Source organism: Drosophila simulans, chromosome 3L (genome assembly GCF_016746395.2).
Source record: "Drosophila simulans strain w501 chromosome 3L, Prin_Dsim_3.1, whole genome shotgun sequence".
Lineage (NCBI taxonomy): Eukaryota > Metazoa > Arthropoda > Insecta > Diptera > Drosophilidae > Drosophila > Drosophila simulans.
The window spans coordinates 11,804,252-11,824,724 of NC_052522.2; the positions used below are offsets into that span (position 1 = coordinate 11,804,252).

The window sequence follows — 20,473 nt, forward strand, 5'->3', positions numbered from 1 at the left end:
TTTATTTTACCAAATTGACGATGCTAAAGAGCTTTGGTCATTTCAACTTCACTATAAATATTAGTTATAATAACATTTTACTACAACTTAACATTAAGATGACTAAATCCATTTATGTAACATTTATTTTTATAGTAATTCAAAAGTTCTTAGCTAAAATTTGGTTTTATTTCTCTAAAAGCTTGGTGTTACCACCCAGAAAATATTGATTATAACTTGAGCGATTTTCTAGAACCCTATTTTACATAAAACAAATGGTTTCACACTCGTTTATGACTTGATTAAATGCAGATTAACCCGTTTTACGATCAGCTTTGCGCTTTGACATTATTTTAAAGCTCCAAAGAGGTGTTTCGCCCACGATTTCATCCAAATTTCGTTGAACGGGAACTCTTTTTTTCAAACATTGGTCCAAAGTGGCGCTGCTGATAGCCCAAATGGGCGACAAAAGAGGCGCTTAGAAAAAGATGAGCGGAAATGGGAGTCGATGAGATACATAACAGAAATATCAAAAAGACGCTTCGCCGCCAGTTACAAAAGAGTCTTCTTTCCCTTTTCCATTCTTCTGCGTTGAAGAAATCAAGCTTTTCTTTTTGTTTCCCCCAACTTCTCCATTTCTTTGATGGAGCCTCTTCATCTCTAGTGGCAGCATAATCAAGAGGCCATTAAAGTAAACACACTAAAGACGACGCCGATTCCCCTCCACCATCGCCAACTTCAAATGCCGTGAGTGATATGAAAAGGTACTATTTCCTTAACGTGGGCAAGGTACAAGATAAATACCAATAATTTGCTTGGGTATTATTGTACAGTTTTCTACTTAAATAATATTAAATGCAAATTTGAATCATAGTTTGTGTTTAGATACAAAGATATAGTGCTAGTATCTACAATTATTCCTAGCCTTCCAATTGTTCACAGGGAAACCCCTTGAATGTGCTCAACCAAAGCAGATACTTTCCAGCACTGTTTGCCCCATGCTGCACCTGAGCATGATGAATTTCGAAAAGTATCTTAGAGTACGCACTCACCTGCATGTAGCGCGCCAGCGCCGCGTTCCGTTGCGCATGCGATCTGAGCTGCGGCTGCGGCGATCCAAGAGGACTCACTATCGTCGATGTGGAGCCACCGATTCCGGTGTCATAGCCCTGGGCATTGGCGCCATCAACATCTGTGGGGTTGGCAACAGAAAAAAAACCCAAACGATGTTAGTAATCAAGTCAAGAGATGTTTGCACAAACGCACTCGGGGGGAAAAATGCAAAGTTTAATTGTGGAAATGTGTGAGTGCAAAAAGTCGGCTGAAAAGTGGCACACATAACATATGCATATATATATGTTTGTGGCCCTTGAGAAAGAGTTTTTCCTGCCAAATGCATTGGGTCAAAGATGACTGATGTGGGTCAAGAAGTCATCGGGAGTTCGTGGATCTTTATTGAAATTGAACTGGTGGGAAAAGTAGCGTGCTAAATTTCTCTGCTAGACTTTCAATAAAGCAAACAAACATGAATATTTAGCATTACAAATTTATTAGAAATAAAAATATTATACCTTTGTATAAATTATGAAGTTATTTTTAAGCCTTACTTTGTTAATAAGACTCAAATTCGCAACCATTTCTTCGAGTGCCTTTTTCAGTCGCACATAATTATCCCATCTAAATGCCGTAACAACAACTGGTTGTAGGTAGGTAATTTCCATACCACGAACTGTATCACTTAATTAGGTATGCAAATAAAGCAGAGCCCTCATCATAAATAAAGCGCAATCCAGCGAAGTTCCCGGCGAGATCGTAAATTCTCACAGCCAGAGGCTCCGAAAACAGGTGACACGATCGTGTACGATTGGCAGCTAATAAATCCAGTGGTAAGATGGGAGTTGGAAGTTGGCCCATGGAATCGTGTCAGCAGTTGGCTAAGTACGGCCATAACTTTCGGTTTTCATGGGCATGTAACCAGTAGGAGTTAAAGTCCCCACTTTGTGCAGACTACTGCACCGCGAGCTTCTGATTTTTATGAAGTTAACCGACAATACGAACTCTGCATACTAAGCAATTTGTACTCAATTTGAATATTAATTTACCAGAAATGAATGGTGAATATGCCCAGAACAGGTATCGCATATTCAGTGCTGCATTTGCAAACTGAACCGCTATTTGAATGACACAATAAATTGCCTGGCAATGCAAATTCTTGAGTGTTCATTTTGTACCTATGTATTTATCTTCAGGGCATTACCAAATTAAAAACTAAATAAAATAAAATTAATAAAATAAGAAGTCTGGAGAGAGATTTAATACACAAGAAGGCTTTCACTTCCGCTGCAGAATATTATTTCGTTCATTTCAATTTATTTAGTACATTTTTTAGTAAAATCAACCGCAAAGTTTTAAAACCAGTTGGCTATCATTTTTTCGCTCCACTTTAAAGATGCATCTTTGACCACTTAAATAGGTATTTGTTTCGGAATTTTTTCCACAACACATGAAACAAAACACCGAACAATATTATGGTGGCAGTGCAATTTCAGCGGCATTTTGCACTCAACATGTAACAAAATATTTGCCTGCCACATATGGCATATCCGAGAGATATGCGCAAACAGCGACGAGATACACAGCGCAACAGCATATCTGGATACTGAATACTGGCTGTTGAATATTGTTGGATATTGAGTACTGGATGGACTCACCTTTCAGCGAGCTGTTCATGCACATGGGGCACTGGTCGTTGCGGAACATGCAGGAATAGCACCGCTCGTGGCCGCAGGTGTCGATCAGTTTCCGTCTCTTGCCCTTGTCGAAGGATATGCGGCAGGAGGGGCACACGGATCCACTGGCATCGTGCTCCAGGAGTCGTCGAATGGACTGGAGATCTGCAAAGGGAGATTGGCAAACAGGTTAGTCCATAAAGTGAGCAACCATAAAAACGCGAAACAGTTTAAAGCGTTTCGAAATGGTAATGAGCAAATTACGAGAAGCCCTTCAAAGGGTTTCCACAAGCAGGTGTTTGTTTATGATTCCTGGAATCAGGATTAGTCCGACAGATTATCATTAGCTAAATGGAGGCCATAAAAATAATTTTATAATGGTAATAACACTTGGTATATATGTAGATGCATAAAAAAGGATAGTTTTGTTAACTATAGGTAAGATATGTTAAATATATAGGTAAGATATGTGCATTTAACTATTTTATTTAGCTAAATTTTAATATCACCGAATTAGTTTCAGTTCCCTTCTTAGTCGTTTAATTTAAAGGCCATTTTCTAGTTGCCACTACTAACCAGATCAAACTGCCAAAAAAGTAGTAAAATTCGAATCTAAATACACAAATCTCGCTGCACTTGTCTTATGGCCACCGTTTGCATAAATTGATTCTGTCAATTAAATCTCGTTTGTGCAACTGTCAATTGTCTTGGACCCAATCTCAGTTCAGCATTTTTTTTGTTTTTAGGATCGTTTATCGTTTGTTTGGTTTTTGTTTTTTTCCAACTGCACCTGCTCTCCTCCTTCGGATTTTTTGCCCCACAAACTGACCATTTAAACCAATGCCAATCAGCGGAATTCTTTACTCGACTGCACTTGCATCGTACTCGTAATTGATTTAATCTACGCCGCCTGCCTGGTTTATTATTTCTATTAGCACTTTGTCTTTCTGTGTCAATATTATGTAAAAATGCCGGCCACAAAACGTCAGCGTTTTAATTTGCTTCGGTTTTTTTCTTGAATTTTGTTTACAAATTTGGAGTAAAAAACTGCTGACGTTCAATTGGATTCCTCGGAAGCAGAAGCAACGGGAATAAATGATTTCTTAATTGTTTAAGCAATATTCTTAAGAATATGAATACATAGTTAAACAAATAATATTTAAGCAAAAACAAAATGTCTGCATATAATTTTAAATATTTTTTGTGCTTTTCCATCACATATGCTAGATAAACAACCCTCTCATCCAATTTGTGGCTTTAAAAAGCGAATGTTTTTTCTGTCATCTGATGTTTTGCATACTACGCTACCCAATTAGTTGCACAATTTGAGGACGTCAGTTGCAGTTGCAACCCCAACATGCAGTTTGCCACCCCTGAGAGATGGGGTTTCCCTCGCTTTTGTGGCATCTGGTGCATTGGCTGCTGTTGCGCCTGCGCACACGACATGCCACCGCATTTTCTCTGGCATTTGCTGCAGTATGCAAATTGCGAATTGTAAATTGCCTTTTGTCTGCGGCCAAACAAATGTCAGATGGGGTGCACTTGTTGATTCGGAACAGTTGTTCAAAAGTGCAGCCATGTGCTGGCTGGCAGGGGATGGTCAATATTGTACGATGTATATCCAACACGCTGACTTTGCCAGCGAAGTTCAAAGATAGGCCAGTCCATGTGGGCTGTGCTCTGTGGGTTACCTACTCCTCCTCGAAATCCTCCTATTTCCAAAAGCCTTCCTGCAGAATCCTCTTCGATTCGGAGGACTGGCAGCTGCGACGGCCCACGCGGGAAATGCAAAGAACTGCGGCTTTTGATTTGCAATAAATAATGGAGAAAATGGTTGCCTGCTTTGGTACCCTGTTAACCCAAGGCGAATGGGTAAATTAAACTTTTGGAAATGATCTTACAAACATTCATTATCTAGAAAAGAAGACTTACACTTCCTATATTATCACAAACGATCTAGATTGTTTTAAGCAACAAGTTGTATATTTTGTATCATTAAAGTATAGGGCATTCCCTAGTCGAATCGTTCGTTTTTCACGCTCTTTCTCGTTTTTGTCAAGTGGGCTTGAATGGCTGTGGATATGGAAATGGAAGTTGGAGTTGAAGTCGAAGCCCATGCGCTTGTAATCCACTTTGCCCGCCGACCGGACGTGGTTCTCGTTGGCGGTTGGTTTGTCGCAGTCGTTGTTTCCCACTCTCCAAATCCCCGAACAGGAATCGCAACGCAAAGCCTTCCACTTGATCTGGGCATTTTGGCCACGACGAGCCATCTTGGCCAGCAGAAAGCAGACTGACCGACGACCATTTGTACTTATGCAATCGATAAAGTGCTATCTTGGAGTCCAAGTCAAGTCACCTGCTGGACATGATGATTTGTTGGCTGTCCTCCCAGGTTACAGTTTTCTGTGTGGGCTTTTGGGGCTATCAATAGTAAAAGGCCATCGAATTCCAGTCTTGCCGAGGCATACGACTTATTTTGGTCATGGGAATCATGGGCATATAGCATGTATCAGTACTATTTATAAAAATATATGTATCTTACATAGAATACTATATAATATAGAATAAGCAATGCCTTTCGCTTCAGTTATATGCCTCAAATTGATGACATCCTGCCATAATATAGAATATGTAATGGTTTCCTGTTGGCTACAATGTATTCTACGCTCTTAACTTCTGCAAGAGAAGGCAGCTGATTATTCGGACTTGATCTGATATAAAGTGTGGGCTGCCCGGAGGTACTTACTTGTAAAAACATTTACATTTTTATATGCATTTATCAGGCTTAGACACGCACCTTGTTCTATAGAGCGTGGTAATATACTTAATTTCATGGGTATTAAACAAATTAATTGCGTGGATGCAGTTTCGCAATTCTTGGCTCGTAAATCATGGCCCAAATGGGAAAGATCTCAGCTGCTGCTGATTTATGGAGCCTGTTCGTGGGGCCAATGAACTGCTCTCTTGCTCGCATTTAAATGCAACAATGGAAAAACCAAATCTAAATTGCTAAATTATACGAGCTTAGCTACTGAGATCGCCTCCCCCTCGCAGTTTTTCCATTTTTTTTCTACGCATGCGCGGCACAATTCTGGGCTTCATTGGATTTATCCATTGCGGTCTGCGCTAAATTGATTTGAATTTTCCGCCGCATTTTCCTCTCTCTCATTTTTTTTTGGTCACAAATAAATGCTGGTGGCATGCCGGTTTGCCCCCTCAAAGCTTCCAAGTTTCTGCGTCGCATGTGGGCGTTTTATTTCTGCTAAATTGGCAAACCGCATCGCACGGATCGTACGACTATATAGTCGGCGTGTGGGCGATATGTGTATCTGCGTGTCTGCATCGGCGGGTTTGTGTTGGCACTTGTTTTGCTTTATGTAATTTCTTCGCAAATTATTTTCTTAATACCCAACTCGGGTCTAATTCAATTTGTGGTTTCTTCGACCCAAACGAAATGTTTCCAGCGGAATGCCTTTTGGAATGCGGAACGATGATAGCCGTAGTTATGGCGGGTTAACCACAAATTCAAATTTCTAAGTGCATAAGTAGTAAAGTGGTTAGGTTCTCAGAGGAATGTGGGAATGCGAATGCTCAAAGTTCAAAAGAAAACAATTGAAGAAAGAATGCGAAAATGCATCCTGAAGCGGCTTTGAACAGCATTTACACTTTGTAATATGATGTACTTCAAGTTTATATAGCCTTTTTAAAGGCAATTCTGATTAAACTGTATCGAATCATATTTAATTTAATTTTCTACTTCTACTTCTACTTTAATGCATTTCTTTCAGAAATGATTCTGTTACATTTTCTACTAAGCTTAGTGCTCCTCAAAAGTGCCACAGAATGTTCTTTTCTAAAGGGTAAATCCATTCAAAGCACTCATCAGTCTTTTGAATATTAAATCTCTTAGGTTGCAATTATGGTGGATCCTGCGTGGATGAGAAATGGCGAAACGACACTCATTGGAATATCATTTGCATGGAATGGATGGAACTTGACAAAGGTGAAATTGATACCTGTCCAAAACCCTGGAAATGCTGCCATACTACGCAATACGAAAAGAAGATTCCGTATCCAAAACACTAACCGTGAAGCCCTAAACTTAAATTCAGCTACAATAAATGTGAAACTGGTTTCTCATTTTATGGGCCAATAAAATAAATAAAGTCAAAACAAAAGGGCACGCGCTTCTCTTAATCTTCAGTAAAACAAAGGCTATTCACAAAAGATTATTCAAAAACGTGCTTGCGAATTAGTTAGAAATGTAAAAGTAGCAACACCATATAGCAGAGAAAACTATCTTTAAAAAAGTCGAAAAAATGCTAGATTTTAGTGTCAGTTTAAAATTTGTAATTATAAAATTCTTTAATAAAATGCTGCTTTAAAAATAAAATTAAATAAACTTTTAATTTTAGGTCTATTTAAAAGTTTGATTTTTCGAAATATTTAAACACAATTGTAGTAAAAGTAATCTTCTGTTTGGCAGGGCAGGTCAGGATTTTTCTAAATGGGCTTTTGCCACATCGATTGGACAGCTCAGGGTTAAGTGGAGAAACAACTGGATAACACTCCCGCCGAGCTCCAATAGAAAAATGCGTATTCATTACAATTGATTGACAGACCAACTGGACGCGGACCCAGACCAAATCAATTCATGCCTGAAGTGAGCGCCCAACGGACCATGGACCATTTACCATTTACCATTGGCCACCAAAGCAAAAAAAGGCCAAGCACCACTGACCACCAATGCGACCACAATCGACAGCTTTTTGCAGCCTCAATTAGATTTCAGCAAAAAAGAGCCAGAATAGAGCTCACACTTGGCTTAAAACATGTATGTATCTTTCAGATACGATTTTACATAACTTAACTTTTACATAACGATAACTTAAAATTCCAAAAAAAAAGATATGGTATTGTTATTGCTAAAATATTTTGTTACTTTTTAATAATACCAATAACAGAGATATTACCCAGCCTTATATATATCACTTAAATATATTTAAAATATTTCTCCGAGTGCATTAGAGATGATTCTTCAGTTATATGAAACATTATCTTTCCAGCACGGCGGTTTTTCATTGTTCAAAGTTAGAGCAAAATATTTTTACAATAAATTGCTTTGACTTTGGATTTGGTTTTGTTTATGTTTAATTGCTCTTATCATAAATTCTGCATTGTGTTTTAAATGTGATCGTTTTGAAGGGCTTTGTTTCGATAAAACATTTTCAAGTTCACTGCGTGGGTAGAAAGTGTTGTGTTAAATATTTTTTTCAGATTGGTAGTTTATTTTCGACTTTTGTTGTTAACAATTTGCGTGGGTCATGGTTGGCATTGTTGTTATGTTGATGTGTGGATAGTGTTTGTCATCGTTGGTTTTTTGAATGAGTCAGCTTCCCGGCAGTCGGAAGTGAATCGAATCGAAGCGATCTATAATTACACCGGTATTCCTGTGCACTCAAATTTGAATTATTCTGTTTCTTAGGTGTCTTTTAAAAAAGATGACAAAATAAAGGAAAACAAATTCGGGAAGTGAAAGGTGCTGTTGGAACAACAAAATGATAAAACAAACGAAAACAAATCAAATTAAGCGCGAAATTGGATGTTTCTTCTTATTCGTTTCTCGTTGCTAGCAGTTAAATGCGTTAACGTTTTCATTTAACCCTCTTTTTTCGAAAGGCTTGTCCAGCGAATTGTTAAGTAAACCCAGAAACGAACTGCTAAATGTGTCATAAAACCGCGAGAGCTGTCCGCTTAAATGAGTCGCAAACAAATCGGCGACCATAAATAACCCAAATGGCCGCTCGAATGGCAAATTTCGTGAGATTCTGCACTTTGATGCGCTCACTGGCAGTTCGTGAAAACGTGAGCTGAGTTCGACTGAGAAGAGTTACCTAAGCGTAGCCTGCGGGAAAATAAAAAAAAAATTAAAGAAAAACAAGGAAAAACGAAAAAGTTGGGCAGGAAAAACGAGGCGTTGCCAACTGGCCAGCGGAAAAATCTATGGACCACTGCATTCAGGGCTGTGCTCACTTTTCAGGGAAAACCTCATGACAAATACAAAAAAAAAAGGTTTAACTTTGTTAACCATTATTTATATAGGTATATTAGAAAATATTATATCATAGATACATTTAATATTAGCTTAAGTTTCAATTCATTTTAATAAGGGTTTCTGAAATTGAAATATTAAATAGATTTCTTATTGAACTATCCTCATCTCAATTAAATGTTGTTTAAAGCATAAGTAGTTAAAATTATTTTTATATATTTAATATTTTTACTAATACATTTTCTATACATTTTCTCTTGTATAAGAGCATGGTTCTTTGCTCCTTTACAACACCATTTTAAGCACCTTCTCTGCAATAATTTCCAGTTTCCACAAGTGTTAAACCTGAACTCTCTACTTCCCTGCACTCCACTTCAAACTCATATGTCTTTTCTTTTATCTACCATTTAGCATTGACCCACATTCCTGGAAAGGCGGCAAAAGACAACAAGTTCAGGCCATATGGGACCATATTTATAAGGTAGCATCTTGAGTTGGATCGTTGAGTGAAATGTCACCATTAGTCAAAACCGAATCAAATGAATATGGCGGCGGTAAATGAATATTTATGGCACTTCCAAGTTGTGCGACACATGCAAATTCGAATGTGTGTCAAGCAGGCCGGAAATTTGCCAACACACACACAGATACAAAATCACCCAATGCGAATAAATCAAATGCCACTTCCGCTGCAACGTGGGCAGTAAGGCAATATAATTTTTATAGTGCCTCAGAGCAGAATTCGAGTCAAATGAAAAGTGACAATTTCATTGTGGAAGAGACGTCGAGTATCGAGTCAATGCCGCGCCGGGTATTTCGTACTTGTAAACAATTTTTCCATTTTTGATTTTTTTTTTTTGCAATTTCAATTTCGGGGGAAGCCCACGCACGAATGTTTCGGGCCCAGACAAGTTGGCCACCAGCCGTCTGTCGGCTGGCTAACTCATTCATTTCCAATACGCCCCAGCTGCAACACACTCACAGCTGATTCATTCACTCGATCACTCCGTTTACGTTCCCATTCATAAGACATTTTGCTTTTTGTTTTTTGACAAACAGTCTTTTGGAGTCTCTGTTGCTTTTGTGGGTCGTCGCATTCATCGTGGTCGTATCGAATGCAGCGGTTTTAGCCATGGTCCAGAGATCGCTGACCATAATTGGCAGCGACCATCGATCGATCAGTCGCACTCACTAATGCGGGCTTGTAGGCTGCATTTAGCATTTAGCATTAGGCCAGCCAATGGATTCGAGTTCCCAAAGATTTAGTGCATCGCCTTCGCTGCGGTTTATATGGCCAAGTCGGAGTTGGGCAATTTGTTTGGCTATAATTGCCAGCATTATGCGGGTTCGAGGTGGGAGTGAAAAACAGGTGATAAGAGCTAATAAATCCTGAATTTACATTTTTATGGACTCTTAAGCTTTCGGTTCTTAAAAGATTGATGTACGAGTAAGATCCACTTTCAATGTTTTCACCAACTATATAGCAGAGTTTTTGGCTTGCAAATTTCAAAACTCCGCTTTCTTTGCTTTCTAATGAAAATAAACTATTAGCATAAGTAGCATTTAATTTCGTTTATTAAACAATCAAAAACTCTTAGTTTCACATTCCGTTCCACTAAATCCATAAACCACTGATATCTGCAATCTAAGATCTTTTTTAAACGCATTTCATAGAGAAAACCAAAACATTCCAAATAGATACAAAGGCAAGTCATCGCTTAAAAATTCATTTCAATCGATTTAGATTAACTTTCCATCAACAAAAGACCAACACACTAATCCGACCTTGGAGCATTAGTCTTATGCATAATCGGTGGGTCTAAAATGCATAATTATGCAGATGAAATATCATCTGCCCAAAAATCTCTTCGTATATCTGCCTAACTAGTCGGTCGGCTTTGGACTTGTATTGCCCCTTTGGGGTTAATAATTAGACTGAAATTAATTAAATGAAATTAAGTGGCTAGTTTTGAATTTGAATTTCTTTAAAAGTAGAAAAAAAGAAACCAAACAAGCCGCCCAAATTAATTACGCATTTTCATCGAAAACGTATTAATTTAGTGAACATGATGACAGTAGAAGAATAACAAACTAGCAATATAAAAATAGTAAATATATTAATATATTTGTTAGCTTAACTCTAGAACTCTTTTTGGGTCTTTTGTTTGGCAATAAATCTGCAAAAATTTGCTTTGCTAATGATATGTCTAAACATACATTTTAGATGCTATCTTAATAGTTTATAAACGTTGCTAATGTGCTAAAATCATTTTTGTTTATGGTAAATACGCAATAATGTGAGAAAAAAAGATAAGTTAGGATATTAAAAATTACTATTTAAACATGAAAAATATGAAAGTATTGAAGAAGCTTTCGTGCATACCAATTAACTTGTATAGAAATATAATTTACTTTTTCTAAATAAATACATAAACTTTTTGTAATATAAAACCAATAACAATCTCATTAATATGCTGATAGCTATCTATATTATTATACTTATATCTATCTATTTAACTTTAAGTGCCCCCTTGGCATGGGTCTTCTATTTTGCGTCTATCACCATAATTTGTAAAAACAATATTTCTGTTTTGGTTGTCAAACATTGTTGGCGACATTAGCACATCATTAGCGATATATGTTGCTACTTCTGGCCAAAGTTTTGTTTTTTTTTTCTGTCATTTCTGGTTTTGGCTACTGATCTAAGATCCTCCTTCTGGCCAACATTGGTCCATTATGCTAATGGGCCACAAGCGACTTGCAGAAGTGTATAAAAAAATTATAAAATATTTCTCTCAACTGGAATCGGCATACATTTGCATAAATTAGTCAACTGGGAACCTTATATATATAGTATATACATATCCCCCTCCAGGAATTGACAAGTTTTCAGCATTTGTCTGGCGCGTTACGCGACGCCATCGATGGTAATCTGCCACAAAGACCGCGAAGGCAGCATACCAAATGAGGATGGCCATCACGTGTGGGCGCCACATGGAGTGGATGCCACACACTCAAAAAATCAGAAAATAACAAGGAGTTAGTAATTCCATTTACCATTAAAATCACTCTTGAACATAAAAGTCCAATCTTTGACAGCATACAACTAATTCTAAATCGTATACATAACAAATTGATACTTAGGGCTTAAGTATGCTCTATTTTTATAACATTTTTCTCTCTGTGCATCGCAACACATACCCTATTTGTATCTTTCTCCTTTACTGGTGTTTTTAATGTGTGTAAGATTTAATTTCCCCCTTCGATCGACTGCCGTTTATTGTGGCGTTTAAGGCACTTTCTCAGCTTCGTTCTGAAGATCATTAATCAAATTTTTTTCTGGGCGGGGCTGGTAAATATTTTGACCAATATTTGTAGCAGTTTTATCGTTTTTTGTTATTTCTCGTTCGGCTTTTGTTTTTGTAGTTTTCTGAATTTTTAATTTGCTGTAAATAGAGCGTGTGATTGGCCGCGCCGTCGACGTCCGACTTGATTTCAACGTTTTTTTTCCAGTTTTTGTATCTCAAAGAGTTTTTAATGCCTTTTGATTGATTGATTTCGCTTTTTATTTGTAAGAATCGAAAAGAATCAGCACGCTTAATGCTTTTTATGTGAAATCAATCCCAAAGATAGAATATTAGGTTACACTTTCGTAATTGTTTGATTGACTGATTGAATTGAATTTTTAAAGATACTGCCAATGTTGTAAATGAATTATCAATTGGTGGTTGAACAGATGGGCCACTGGTCAGAGATCATGGAACTTAAAACGTATTATTGAGCTAAAATGTAATTCCCTCTAATAACTGACCTTGCAAACAAACAACCCAATAATTACACGGTTAACTCGTCTGTAAAAATCTGAAATATTAGCTGCCCATAGTTATAATACCCATATGATTAATGGAGCAGCATCTATGGATCACTTGAATCACTTGAAATGACACTGAAACTCAACCAAACCCAACCGAATAAACCTCAGATTATCGGCGAACATGAGCACTAAGTGCGCTAAAAAGAAGATCTAATAGCTCAACTTACGACCAACATCGAGTGGTTATAGTTACCCAATCGCAGTCTCAGGTGTTCCGTTTGTCAATGGATGACAAAACCAGTGTAAAACCCCATGTAAGTCCGATACTTGGGCAATTTGCCACGCTCTTTAGAGTGTATCAAATTCAAGAAAAAATAAATAAATAATCCACCAACAAATTGCTTCCAAAAACGTGATCGAGCTGACATTGAAATGTTGTTTTGCTGGCAAACTGGCATGGAAAACTTAATAGCTTCGCCACACATATCGCCCTATGAAATCAGCTATTCCATAATGAACCAAACTGAATTGGACTGTCAGGCGTATTTAAAGTGAAAAGAACGGAACGCTTCAATTGATAATGAAACTACACAATTAAGAGTTCAACTGATTTAACCCCACCGAAAATTGAAAAGTCTCGCTTCAATTGAATTCGTTTTTTTTTTCGAACAGCTGAAAATCGGGCACAATCTTACAAGTTAGGTGTATACATATTTTTCTAGTTATAACCACAAGATGACATAAGACTCGAAAGTATTTGGCACTTATTGTTCTTGACTTTGATTGTAAATCGTTTGACCGACAGGTTAATAAATCAAAACCACAATTCCAACTTTTAACATGGCTATAAATGCTCCGTTATGAACTGATCTTGGCTCTCAAGATCATAGACAAGAAATGGCAATGTTTTCTTATATAAGATATCTATCGAAACCATAAATCAGTTGCTTAAAAAAAGAAGCACATGATAATGTTTGGAAATAGAATTTAATAGATAATTTACTGGGGAACATGTAAAAAGAATGTTTGATTGAAAATTGGGTGTGTGCCTTGAGTCAATGGGTATTAACTGATTGATGACTGATCGTATGCTAAAGTTCTATAAATTATAAAGAACCCACACATTTTTCACCGCTTCTGTGCGCAATTCCATTGGCATAAGAATCCAATCAATTTCCTGTCCAAACTTTCTATAGAATCGATACGATGCTGCTTAACGATTGGAACTTTATAATTAGAAGCTTCAAGAGAAGTCCGATCGGCTCATCAAAAGTTGTACCCAGCCACCGGATAAAGTGTTTACGATGTCTTCTTGGCCATGGCTCTTGAGATTGAAACGTCTCTTAATTGCATGTTAATTGCTCTAACCACCAGAAGAAAGAGCCAAGAACTTGCAGATCGACGGAAGATTCTGACACAGACACAGTGTACGAAGAAGTCACTGGAGATTGTTATGTATTTTCTTCAGTTCAGTTCAGTTGTATTCTTTTCTTTTCTGTTCTTTTCAGTAGTTCTGTGTAAACTGGACTGCAGGTTCGGGCTAAAACAGTTGCACTCATTTGTTGGCCCAGTCGTTCTGGCTGCTCTTGATCTTCCCATTGTGGTTCTTCAGTTCTTCTGTTCTCCAGTTCTCCAGTTGCCCAGCTTTCGAGTTCTCAAGTTCCCGAGTGCAAGTAAGTACCCACTTGTGCCCGTACCCCGCTGTCTTCTCGGCCCCAGCCTCTGGTGAAACAGAGACAAAGACAAGTTTTTCAAGTTTTCCGACGACGGGGGCACATGAAGTCATTCAAGTGGAAGCAAAAGCAACGAACTGGACGGTAGTCGTGGACAGGCGAAAGGCTTGTGGTCTCTGGTCTTCGGTCTCTTGTCTTTTCTACTCCGGGCTGTCATTCGCACTTGAAGATCAAGTGATATATGTCTGGCTGTCTGCCTATATGCGACGTATGTGAGTATGTACCAAGTAGAATCACTGGCAGTCGTATATTTACACGGTATCAGGCAAAGTCTATGGGGAGCCAATAAGTTTCGATTAGATAAGAATCGGGTACTTGACGCACTCGCAGTCTCAGTCTTCTGTCTTCTGTCTGCTGTAAGGTGTTGTATGTGTCGCTGCTATTCAGATGTTCAGTTGGTGTAAGTGAGCAAGTTATAGACCACTTCACGTCACAGGCATTGGGAAACTGTGAAGTGCTCTAAATGCTACAATAAGTTGACTAACAGTGTTCTAAAGTGGCAAGAAAAAGGGGTCAAAGGGGTGTATTAAGTATAGCAAATGTAAATATTTTAGATACTCCACTTGGAAGTTTAGAATTTAAAACTCTCTGTTATAGGATTATAATAAGATACTAAAAGCCCAAAGAAGTATGATAATATCCATAGTCACCAGCTAGAACACTAAACTTAATGGCCAATGAAGTTTCATACTTCTAAGAACTTGGGGTTAGTAACTGACCGCATTGTAACACCTTTAAAGTTTGAAGTGACTTGCCCAGCGATAAAGTTTGTACTCATATAACCTGGATTTTGGTGTAAATAGTTGGGCATGCCCCCTCTTTATCATGGTTTTGTGTACTTTGTGTGGCTTTGGTTAGATATGTAAGTATGAATAAAAAAAGGGAACCCAACAACGAGCGACAAAAGCGGAGCACTGACCCAATTCAAAATTGAAATGAATATTCCTAAGGCTTGTAAACGGGGCATTGTGCCGGCGTGTTTGTACGGATTCGCAGTCAGGTGTTAATTAAATTTATTTAAACCCTCTTGAGCTAAATCTACGATTTCAATGCAACGATACGAGCCAAATGAAGCGTGCCCAAATGGCTTTGCCCTTTGGGGCTTGGCTTTCAGTATGGAAAACCAAATGCGTTGACAATTCGAAGGGGAGCCCCAAAAACCAGAAAACTAACCACAGCGGATTGGATCGGTTCGGCTTGGATGGCCATCCAGCGCCCACAAAAATTGTGGCCAAATGTAATTGCCAAAAGCACATCAACAACTTTTATCACAAAACCTGTCACTTGCGCCGCCGACTCTGCCAAATGGCCTCAACATAACTATTGGACATAATTAAGCCATCAAACCAAAATCTTTGCCATTTGCGTTGACAGTAACTTGTCGCTGTGTTGGACAACACAGTGCGCACTGCGAACACGGCTCGCAAAACTAATTAATTAAAATGAACTACTCAAAATGTTGGCAACACTCGGCAATTTCGGTTTTGGCATTTTCGGTTACGACACTTTTGGTGTGATGAGTTTGGATGATTTAGGGGGAATTAAGCGATAAAATCAAGCATTACCAAATTCATTTGGCGTTTTTACGGTTAAATACAATTTTTATCTGATCATGGTATGACTTTTTGATTACTTTCTTATGAATTTGTTTACAGTTTTTAATTTTTTTAAGACATTCATAGGTAACTAGTTTGAATTGGCAGATGCCATAACATTCAATTCCAAACTTATAAACAGAAGTTGTGGCTTATTATAATTTATTACCCAGTTCATCCCTGGGGATCCATGGCTACCACCAGGCTTTTCCTTTAACTACCAAACAATACGAAGATCCATGGAAACCCAACAACTCCTCGACAGGAAAACCAACCAAATAATTCAGTCATTGGGTAATACTTAAACCATGCAATATTGCTGGCTTCCACAGGAGCGACGTGAACCCGTTTTACGGGAAAAACCACCGGTGGTCATCTCAAACAAGCGATTCCAGCGCATCCGTGCCCATGCTACGCAAGCGGCCAAACAGGAGCAACTGCATCAGCAGCAGCTTCGTGATGAGGCGGATGAGAAACTTCGAATCGGAGGCGAGGAACTCCTGCGGAAATTTGCTGGTCGAAATCTCTGCATCACGCGGGAGGAGGAGTGCGCCCGGGAACTGAAGCAACTGCAGGCTGAGCAACTGGAGGCCAAGCGTCTGGCGGAGGAGGAAAGCAAGGCAGCTCGCCTGGAGCATCAGAAAACCAGGAAGAAGCGCATAGAGGCTGCCCAGAAACTGCTAGAGCAACTGCGTCCTGGTCCGCGGGAATTGCAGTGCGCGCGTCTTCAGAGCGAAGTTATGCGAAGTGTCAATGTCCAAAGGGAAGTGCAGGCGGAGTTCGCCAGGGTCAACCAGCAACAGAAGGAGCTGGACAGGAAGATCTTCCAGGAGCAAGTGCTTCGGGGTTTTGAGGAGGCCCAACAGCGTCACAAGGAGCAGTGTCAACAGCTAAGTGAGCATAAAAAGGATTTATTGCACTTAATTGCGGAGAGGGAAAGGGAACGCCAGGTGAGTTTTTTAAATATTATTATTGAAATTAATATATATAACTATACCACCATTCCACTAGGCCACCAAAGACAAGGAATTGGAGGAGGCGCTCAAGGAGCGGGAACGCAATGAGCGCATGATGAAGGATCAGCAGGCCAAGGAGAAGGAGCAGCAGGGCGCCAAGCAGCGCAAGAAAAAAGATGAGGCATTGGCCTCCTTGGTCATGTCCGATCAGCGCCAGAAGCGACTCCAGATGCTGGAGGAGATGGAGCAGGTGCGGTGCGATATCCACAACAAAGCCAAGGGACACTTGGAGCAGCTGAAACGGGACAGAGCAAAGGAGCGAGTGGATCAACGTATCCGGCGAAATGAAAAACTGGCCAAGGAACTGGCTCCTCGCCTGCACTACAGTGCTCGGGAGGATGAGGAGCGCCATAAGCGCCAGCTGGAAGAGATGCGAAAAGTTCACAGTGCCGAGCAGGCCAAATGGAGAAAGTCCAAGGAACAGGCCAAGAACGCCCGTTTGGCTGTGCAAAGAGAGGAGGAGGAGCTGGCCAGGAAGAGCAGGCAAAAAGCAGAGCAGGATCGCAAGCTGGCGGAGGAACTGCGCCTGCAAAACGATCGAACCAATGTGGAGTTTAAGCGGCAGCAACGGGAGGAGCACCTTCAAAGGATAAGGAAACTCCGCCAGGATCTCGACGAACAGGTTAAGAAACGCACCGAGGAGGAGACCCGTCCAGGAACCAACTACAACAGGGAGGCCCAATTGCAGGAACTGCGCGAGGACGACTTCTTCTTCGATTACGCCCGTCAGCTGATGGACGAAGCCCAAGCCAAGGGATGTCCCCTAAAACCATTTATTCGCGCTGTGGGTCAGTACAAAAACGATAATCGGATAGGAGCAGAGATACGAATTCCTCGTCACATGGTCACTCGATTGCCCATGGGCAGGAGAACTCAAGGAGATAGCCAGGCGGAGGGAAAGGAAAAACCATTGGACAAACAGGAACCCAATTCCGAGGAGTTGAGCAAAGAGGATAAGCTTTTGAGACAGAAAATCAAGGAGAATCTCAAGAAAATCGAGGCGTTGGTTTTACAGGAGGGCAAGGATAAAGATGATCAAAAGAAATAAGCTTTTAAACTTTTAATAAAAACTACAAGTTAAACCTGAGTAAACAGATGCAGTCAACTTAAACCGAAATGGTTGTAACTTAAAACACCTAACTTGACATCAATTGTGGTCAAATTTTGTAGGCTGTAACTCGAAGACAAAGTATTCGTAAGATATCCATTACAATGGCAACTGGAAACTCCTCATCAAAAGTATTGAATTGCAATTAAAGGTGCGAAATTCAATTCACTGCCGTTCGATATCCAGTGCCATTAGTCACATCTTTTTTTTTACTTAATTTCTTACTTTTGTATGATAATGGTATAAACATAAAAGTAATTCCCATTTCCATAGGCAGCATGCTTGGAAAAAACATTTCCAGCATTCAGTTTTTTAGAAATCGAAAGAATAACCAGTCGCTCTAGATAATTCCACAACAAAAAATAAACCCACACATACAAAATTCCAATCTTTTCTTAACAGGCAGAAATTTTTTAAAATATCACTGTCGAAAATAAAACTAAATTGCAAAAGTAATGGCATCTAGCGTTCTTACACTGAACATCAATGATCTGAGGAAAATAGTTCCTCCTGCCGAAATCGAGGTATTGGAGCAGAAGAAAAACTACGAGGATCAGTTGAAAGTCGAACGTGAATGTATCCAGTTGAAATTGAACAAAACCCTACATCGTCTCATCCAACTGGACGACGAGATGAATGAGGAACGAATTAGCGACCAGGACTACCGATTCCTGGATACCCTAAGGAGAAGGCTGAACCTGCGGCATCAATTGCTGGCCGAGAGACTGGTCCGCGTCGGAACTCAACTGTCCAGGGCCAAGAATGAACTTAGAAGGCTTGAAAGCGACCTTTACGAGGATCTAACCCGCAGGGGATTGATATGAAGAGGCTGCCAACATACATATGAGAAAACATATTTGTCAAAATTTCAAGTAAAAGTGAGGATCTCAGTCGGGCGAGCTATCCAAAATGGATGCATACTCTTCCGAAACTTTTTGTATAGTTTCAGTGAATACCCTGTATAATATCTATGAAATTTTGGGCCCATTTGGTTAACCCTCGCAATTGTATCGACTAATGTTTTAGAAACTTTGTAATACAATTTTGGAAAATTATTATCACAATCTAATCATTGGTGAAGTATCTATTAGTTTTCTGACGAAATCCAACACTTTACGATGGAAACTTTTGGCCCGATTTGGTTATTGCCACCCCCAAAACCAAATTTTTTCAAAGGTGTTCAGTTTTTGGGTTTTGTTTGGAGTTCTATTTACCTTCTGAGCAAAGGTCTGGCAATGAATGGGGAGCATGTGTAGTGGTGCTAGTGCTCTTGGTGTTATTTTTTCAGTATCTATCTGTATTTGCCCGACGCTTAAAAGTTTTTATCTTTTGTGTTTTGGCTGTTGGGCTGTTTGGCTTGCGATGTCGTCGTGAACTTGTTGATTTTAGATACAAACTCGGCTCGTTGTCGCTGTTGTCAGGCATTGTAGTCGTTTTATTTGCGCAACCAAACGACAAAATACATTTCAGAAAATTGTCAAAAAAAAAGTAATACCAGCGAACCCGACTTGAAGGTTAATGTGTTGTAGCTTCTTCCATGCCTCGTGCACTTTTGTGTTTGATTGCAAATAAAGTCGAAACAATAACGAAACTTCAGCCAAAAGGAAGTGAGTTTGACTTGAGCTTCGTTTTTCAGTCGCCAGACCTTTTGCCAGACACTTATGAAATATTGTGTCCACACACTCGCTTCTCGGAATTGATGTTTGAATTATGAATTTGAACTGACACAGGTAGAACTCCTTTGTTCTTCACTCGGCTCGCCAATTAACCGAAAGGATTTGCCAGCCAGGGAAACGGGTTATGAGATCATATCGTGTTTGCCGTCTAATTATGTTAAATGATTTGGCAAATGAAGCGTTTATGCTTGGGCTTGTCTAATGGAGTGTGTCGAAAAAGGTTTTACAACTTATTAAATAAAGCTTTTTTAAGTGAGTTCAGTGCTCGAAAATAGATAATCCATTGTTATAGCGAACTATTTCATGTGTGCTAATTAATAACAATAACTTACAGATGTGCTAATCAATGTAGTGTGACCTTAGACGCCAATTAACATCAAAACTTACCTGGAAAGAAAAAGAAAAACAATATTAGTTTTGTTGAAAACATGGTTTTTTAACGATTGAATATGGGATTACAAAAATGTACATAAATAGAACTGATCTCATTATACCCGCATTAGTAGGAAGCGGCATAAAAGAAATCCTCTTCATAAAAATAAACTTGTAATGAATCCTGTTAGTGGTTTTCTTCCATGGCAATTTGCTCTTACACATGTACTACAATTCCCCAAACATTTTAATAGCTCATTAAAACAGCGGCAACACGAGAACAGCGGCAGTTCCGTGAAATTTAAGTGGCACACAGAATCATTAAAAAGCAAACACAAATGTGACATCAAAAACATAATGTCTCAACTTCTTGCGGCAACGCGGCTATAAAGAGATACA

General features: G+C 39.2%; 4 protein-coding genes across 13 annotated transcripts in view; 3 read left to right on the forward strand and 1 right to left on the reverse strand.

Annotated features, from left to right (window-relative positions):
* The window catches only part of LOC6737762 (protein TANC2), a 52,984-nt gene that overhangs the window by 17,840 nt on the left and 14,671 nt on the right, over window positions 1-20,473 (reverse strand). For all 10 annotated transcript variants that reach the window (XM_039293977.2, XM_039293975.2, XM_039293976.2 and 7 more), the window contains 2 exons: window positions 2,691-2,873; window positions 1,032-1,171 (listed from right to left, as the gene is read on the reverse strand). In XM_039293977.2, the coding sequence (XP_039149911.1) occupies window positions 1,032-1,171; window positions 2,691-2,873 (323 nt within the window). The remainder of the gene's footprint in view (window positions 1-1,031; window positions 1,172-2,690; window positions 2,874-20,473) is intronic.
* LOC27207419 lies at window positions 6,473-6,921 on the forward strand. The gene is made up of 2 exons (XM_016183108.2): window positions 6,473-6,568; window positions 6,619-6,921. The coding sequence occupies exons 1-2, from the start codon at window positions 6,499-6,501 to the stop codon at window positions 6,792-6,794; spliced, it is 246 nt and encodes an 81-aa protein (XP_016031550.1). The 5' UTR covers window positions 6,473-6,498; the 3' UTR covers window positions 6,795-6,921.
* Window positions 13,848-18,285, forward strand: LOC6737763 (trichohyalin). The gene is made up of 2 exons (XM_002084555.4): window positions 13,848-16,852; window positions 16,914-18,285. Exons 1-2 carry the CDS (start codon window positions 16,211-16,213, stop codon window positions 17,964-17,966), a joined length of 1,695 nt encoding a protein of 564 aa, XP_002084591.1. The 5' UTR covers window positions 13,848-16,210; the 3' UTR covers window positions 17,967-18,285.
* On the forward strand, window positions 18,335-19,081 carry LOC6737764. Its single transcript, XM_002084556.4, has one exon. The coding sequence runs from the start codon at window positions 18,482-18,484 to the stop codon at window positions 18,848-18,850; it is 369 nt and encodes a 122-aa protein (XP_002084592.1). The 5' UTR covers window positions 18,335-18,481; the 3' UTR covers window positions 18,851-19,081.